The sequence below is a fragment of the Ixodes scapularis genome, unplaced genomic scaffold (assembly GCF_016920785.2).
Source record: "Ixodes scapularis isolate PalLabHiFi unplaced genomic scaffold, ASM1692078v2 PGA_scaffold3__209_contigs__length_174095766, whole genome shotgun sequence".
Taxonomy (NCBI): domain Eukaryota; kingdom Metazoa; phylum Arthropoda; class Arachnida; order Ixodida; family Ixodidae; genus Ixodes; species Ixodes scapularis.
In genome coordinates, this window is record NW_024609868.1 from 131,962,680 (window position 1) to 131,968,730 (window position 6,051).

At 44.5% G+C, this 6,051-nt stretch overlaps 1 protein-coding gene across 1 annotated transcript; it reads left to right on the plus strand.

Moving 5' to 3' along the window:
• The first annotated feature begins 2,087 nt into the window (after positions 1-2,087).
• LOC8028902 (acanthoscurrin-2) lies at positions 2,088-2,471 on the plus strand. Its single transcript, XM_042292883.1, has one exon. The coding sequence runs from the start codon at positions 2,088-2,090 to the stop codon at positions 2,469-2,471; it is 384 nt and encodes a 127-aa protein (XP_042148817.1).
• The last annotated feature ends 3,580 nt before the right edge of the window (positions 2,472-6,051 follow it).

Below are 6,051 nucleotides of genomic sequence, written 5' to 3' on the forward strand. Positions count from 1 at the left end.
TCTTTGCGATAAGTCGGCTAATTATTAAAATTTGTTAATTACCCTTTTAATTACTGAAAATAGACTATATCTTTACAGTTAGGAACTTAGAGAGCGTCATAAAAAACCACTAAACCTTCTAGAACGACTTGAAGATCCGCGGAAACTCGGGCGCGCACCAAGGTTACCACTCGTGAAGGAGGGGCAAAGCTAGCAGTCGCGTGACGCGATGATAATCTAATCACCCGCGTTCCGCTACTGCTAGCTTTGCTCCTGCTGCATGCGTGGTAAATTTGGTGCGCCCCGAGTTTCCCACGAGTTTCAAGTCGTTTTAAAATTAGTTGATTTAGTGGTCTTCGACGAAAATCCCTATGTTTCTAATTGGATTCTAATGTCGATTTTCCCTAATTGAGAGTTAATTAAGAAACTTTAATAATTAGCCGACTTATCGCAAAGATGAGCCATGCGGATAATGCCCACCTGGTCGTATAACTCAAATGCACAAACGGCATAAGTGTAACTTTCACGGCCTCCTTTAAAGAAATCTGTAAATTTTAAAAAAAGGGGAAGAAGGAACATTTTGTATTTTAATATAGGTCATGAAATTTCATCCGTTCATAACTGTGAGTCCACAATAAATGCTACTCATCTGACAAAATAGTTTTAGAGGTATGAGGATCTTGCAAGTAATGAATGAATTTTTAATCTATATCCGGGTTTTAAGGGATATTAAGGGATTTTTTATACAATACTAAGGAATCCTCACGGCAGAAATATGAGGATATCTTGTTGCTTTTCGAAGGATGGTGAAATCTATAAAATATGTTTTAAGCTTTAAATTTCGTTGGTAATGATGACATTATTAGCAATTAAATTACTTGAGGCCCCCATTGACAATGATTTAGTCAGAATAAAGTTTCTGTATTGCATTGTTCCTCGCCGTTTGAAGCATCTGCCATCAACGCACTTTAAGGTGGCAGGTGGCTATTGCACGAAAATTATCGCACCGTTCCACTCGTTTATATTTTCTGCCAAAGAAAGTTACAGAACAACTGCCGTTTTCAACAAAACGGGAACTGACGTATTATCGTATGCAATCGTAGCACGGCGGAAGCGTAAGGCAAAGTTTTGCAGATGATATAATGTAGCAGACGACGCCCATTGATTAATCCGCTTCACGGAGCTGGCATACCACGAAGGCGTTGAATTCGAATACGACAAAGCAATCGTAAAATGCGCATATACATTAAAAACTAATTCCTGACTTGGAAGCACCTCAGACCTCTACAATATTTCTAACATATACGCAGCAGTTATTGTTAATTCACAATGTGAACTCAATTTTGTGACTCTTTAATTAAAATTAATGGCATTGAGGTTAAATTTGTGATAGCTTAGATTAAATTCACTGGCGCTTCCAGTAAATGGGAGTTAATATGTATGAACATTTTATTTCATCTAGGCACTAGAAATATTGGCCGGATTTGACTGCTTTTGCAGTAATAACGCCATTTATAATACACTTGTTGCAAGTGTTTGTCATGGATATGTTCGACGGCTCTTACACAATCGAGATAATCTCGGGGGTAAATTTGTGTAGGTTTGGCCAGGCCTAGCCAACACCATCAAGAATAATCTAAGCCAGTGCACTAGTATTTTGACGCGAAGACAATGAGTTCAAGGGCGGACACATATCGGGAACAACTGTCGTGTCAGCATTGCCTGAGCCTCGTTTTCACTGCGGAGTCGGGGTCGTTCCAATTTCCGAACGGGGAGCTCCGAAGTCTAATAACATTACATGCGGCTAGACGAGGCTTCACCCAGGTTTTGATTACTCTAGGCGCTGTTTGCTTAGACCACATCAGATACTACAGGACTTAGCGGGTGGTCTGTTCGCTTAAGGTTTCCGCGGTTTGACTAAAGAGGGCACAGGCACGTAAGGAGCAAGTGTGGGAAGTGTATTTCTTGAGACCCAGTTCCAGCCTGTAAAGGATTCGGGTGAGTGGCTACGTAAGTGTGGCTGATTCGAGGTGCGAGATTGTGTCTTACTTCGGTTTTTGCTGCCCTCAGAGTACAAAGCCTGTTTTTGTTTTACAGAAAGAGCCAACATGGTGCCAAGTAAAGTCACCCTATTCGCCGTGGTTGTACTGGCAGCTCTGTGCTGCTTGGCGGCTGCTCAATACGGTGGCGGAGGCTACGGTGGTGGAAAAGGAATAGGAGGAGGTGGTCTTGGCGGCAGACCAGGATACGGTAGTGGAGGCTACGGCGGTGGAAAAGGAATAGGAGGAGGTGGCCTTGGCGGCAGACCAGGATACGGTGGCGGTGGCTACGGCGGTGGAAAAGGAATAGGAGGAGGCGGTATTGGTGGCGGACCAGGATACGGAGGAGGTGGTATTGGTGGCGGACCAGGATACGGAGGAGGTGGCATTGGTGGCGGCAAGCCAGGAATCGGCGGAGGCAAGCCAGTTTTCAGAGGCGGCTATGGACGATAACGCGGCAAGAACGGAAAAGCTACACACATCGGCCTCTCAAACAATCATGTTAGTGCAATCTTGTGTGTAATAGGAATGCGCACAGTGGAACTTACTCATTGATCAAATAAAGGTTCTTTGAAAACAGCGTATGTTATTTTTTACGACTATAGAAGACAACGTACATCAGCCTTTGACTCAGAAAGGTCTTTGGGCACAGAAACATATATTTCTAAATAAACAACATGCTGTGAAACTGTGTACAATACTGCGCAAGAAGGGATTATATAGGCTTTCGGGAGGGAGAATTTGCATTAAAATGAACGTCTTCTCAACCGCTCAAAGTTTGAATAACTGAGGAGTTGAAACATTGATAGGGACTACATCAAGCGACCGTTATTATGCTCGTTTGGAGACTTAACTTGATTTAGCATGGATATTTATTTATTTTCAATGTCAACGTCAAAATGTAAATAGTATGTTGAGAAGATAACTATTATTGGGATTACCCAAGTTAGAATGGCTTTGTCTCTAGAAATCCTAAGTTATGATTTAAAGCTCACATTCCTGTAATATTGAGCAAAAGTTTAAATATTATGCCGCCTTCATGGTGACTTGGCGAGTGGGGGTGCGCATACCACTTTGGCTTTCGCGTGGACTACCGCCAAAATGTATCCGCTTTGTTCGCTGCGAAATGTCATTCCAATATTCGTTTAGATTTGAGATAAAACAGTAACAAATGGCAACTGCGTCTATACAGGTCTTTATTCTTACATTCCTCAATATGTGAGCCATATTACTAACAGACTTGTCCTGACTTTCAGTCTATTACAAAATCAGACATATTTGCAGACAGCGCCGTGTTTTGTTAAATTTATATTGACACATCTATTACCTCAATATGGTAAATTGCTATTGCCGAACGCCACCGCATCTGAATTCCCTACAAGGTAAGATGCTGCTTCATCACTATGACCACAGTAAATACTTCAGGGAAAGACAACTCGACAAAAACGTTGATTCGTTTTACTAGAGTAACACGATTTGTGCTAAGTGAATACGTAAGCGTCTTCTTTGCTGTATTATACTTCGTTTTAGCTTAGGTCAGACGCAGCCGGCGGTGGAAGCTGATGGGACATATCAGACAGCGTCAACAGCTCAAAATCATGGCAATCATTGTTTCTGGGCGTGTTCTATCATTGCTGGATAAATCCTAACCATGTGGTTTTGTCGCAGCTTTGATTGGCACATTATCTCGAAACGTCGGTTGCGCCTAAACGTACGCTAAAACTAACTAAAGTGCAGACAACATATCTCGCATGGGAAAGGCAATTACTGCAGTCTAGAGAGAGAGAGAGCTCGGTGAATGACGGGCTGAAAAGTGGTTTAGACCCAAACACTTGGGGGACGATTAAAGGGGCACTGACACCCTAAATGTATTTTTTTATTGTCTAAAACGATGCTAGTTGTAGTCTGTCGTGTGCCTTGCGGGGCGACGAAGGAACAGACTACGATGTAGTTTCCAGCAGAACAAACCCTTGGTTTATTCCATGTGCTGTATATATTGCCACGTGCCGTACATCCGATAAAAGGCGAGCGAACGCGGGCATGAGCACAGGTCGGTTAGTATGGAAAATCAGTGATGACAGAGCAGTGTGATAGCATGGTCAGGATGACACCACTTCTACCCTTTTTTTTTTCCTTTCATTAATGCAACATCTCAATTATAAAGCATCCACGAGTAAAAACCAGAACCGTGAAACAAAAAGCAAAACAAACTTCTGCAAGTGTGGATACAACCATAAAATTGAAGCCTCTTCACGAGTCGTCCATAACGCGTGACGTACGTACCCTCTGTACCACCCTCCTCGTGAATTGCTGCATCAGAAGTGAGCGCGGAAGGCTCTGTCAAGATCCCCTGGTTTTCTGGCTCTTCGTCTTCCCTCTCACCAGGACCCTCCAGAAATTCACAAGAGGAATCGCTTCTCTCTTGTGCCTGTTCTTTATACGGTGTCAGGGCTCGGCGGTTCCTCTGCAGTTCCGCTCCTGTTTCTGTTTGCAGCAGACAAGACCGTGGACGAGAGGCCGGTCTCAGTACTATAGCCGGGACTCAAGAGTCCTTCACCCAGACCCGGTCTCCAAATAGAAACCGTGGAAGCGGGTTCGCCGTATGGCGACGGACATAGTTACGCCTTTGTTTGTCTCGGAAAGCTTTATCCTTCTCTCTGAAACTCTTAAGGCAACTTAGCCTTGACGGTTTCAACTCTTTGGGGTACACAGGCAGCGCACAGCGCAGGCGTCTGCTCCTGAGCAATTCCGATGGGCTTTTTCCCAGAGGACCTTGGGTACTCCTGTACGCCAGAAGCACAAAGTACGGATCAGCTGATTTATCGAGCATCCATTTCACTGTCTGAACTATTCGTTCAGCTTCTCCGTTATATTGTGGGTACGTAGGGCTCGACGTCACGTGCCGGAACTTAGAGCTTTTGAGAAAGCGTCGAACTCCACGGATACAAATTGACTACCGTTATCCGTAACTAAAACTTCGGGAATACCATGTCTAGCGAAAAATCTCTTGAACTGCACAATAACTGCAGCAGACGTTGTTGACGACAGCAATGCTAGCTCTGGAAAACGGGAAAAATAGTCAACAACCACAAGGTACTCTTTTCCATTAAAGTGGAAAAAAAACTGCCCCCAGCTTCTGCCACGGCAGAACAGGCTTTTCCGACGGCAGCATCGGTTCTGCACTCTGAACCCGGAGCTTTGCTAATTGCAGGCAATCGTTCACCAGATTTGCCAACTCCGAACTCAGTCCAGGCCACCAGACCGATTCTCGAGCCCTAGCGCGACATCTAACAATACCTTTGAAAGCCTTTATGCAGTGAAGTCAAAATGTCTCTTCCGCGTTTTTGAGGAAGTACAAGGCGAGACCCACACATTAGCATACCATCAAAAATAGTAGGGTTGGATCTTTCTGACCAATAGGGCCTTAGCCAACTGTTCACTTCTGTGAAGCGTGGCCAGCCTTAACGACAGTACAAGAAAAGCTGTTCGCAAGAGCCGTCTTGTTCTTGTGCCAACCGTACTTTGTCAAGGTGCGCCGACAGTTTGACTTCACTGACGCAGCCGGTTACAATACTCGACACCTCCCCAAGTGGCAATTCCCCAAGAATAAAGTCAGTTTCTTTCCAGGGCGCCCGAAATAGGGTATTGGCAGTAACAATCTGCTTTCCGGGTGCGTAAACAATCAAGAAAGAAAATCGCATATGCTTCAATCGAAGTCGTTGAACTCTTGGTGGCAGCACATCTACCGGAGATTTCCAGGGGCGCGTCACTAATGGCTTAAGATCAGTTTCATATTGAACTTCAAGCCCTATCAGATAACACTCCAATCGTTGGGCTGCCCACGTCAACGCCAGTGCTTTTTTTTTCTATTTCTATAAAGCGCTGCCCGGATTGCGTTAAAGAACGATAAAGATAGGACACAGGTCGTCTTTGCCTGTCTGGCTGCACCGGCGCCAAAACCGCACCGATTCCGAATGATGACGCTCGGCTAATAACGCAGTAAAAATTAAGCTCCGGATTATTTCGCGACACA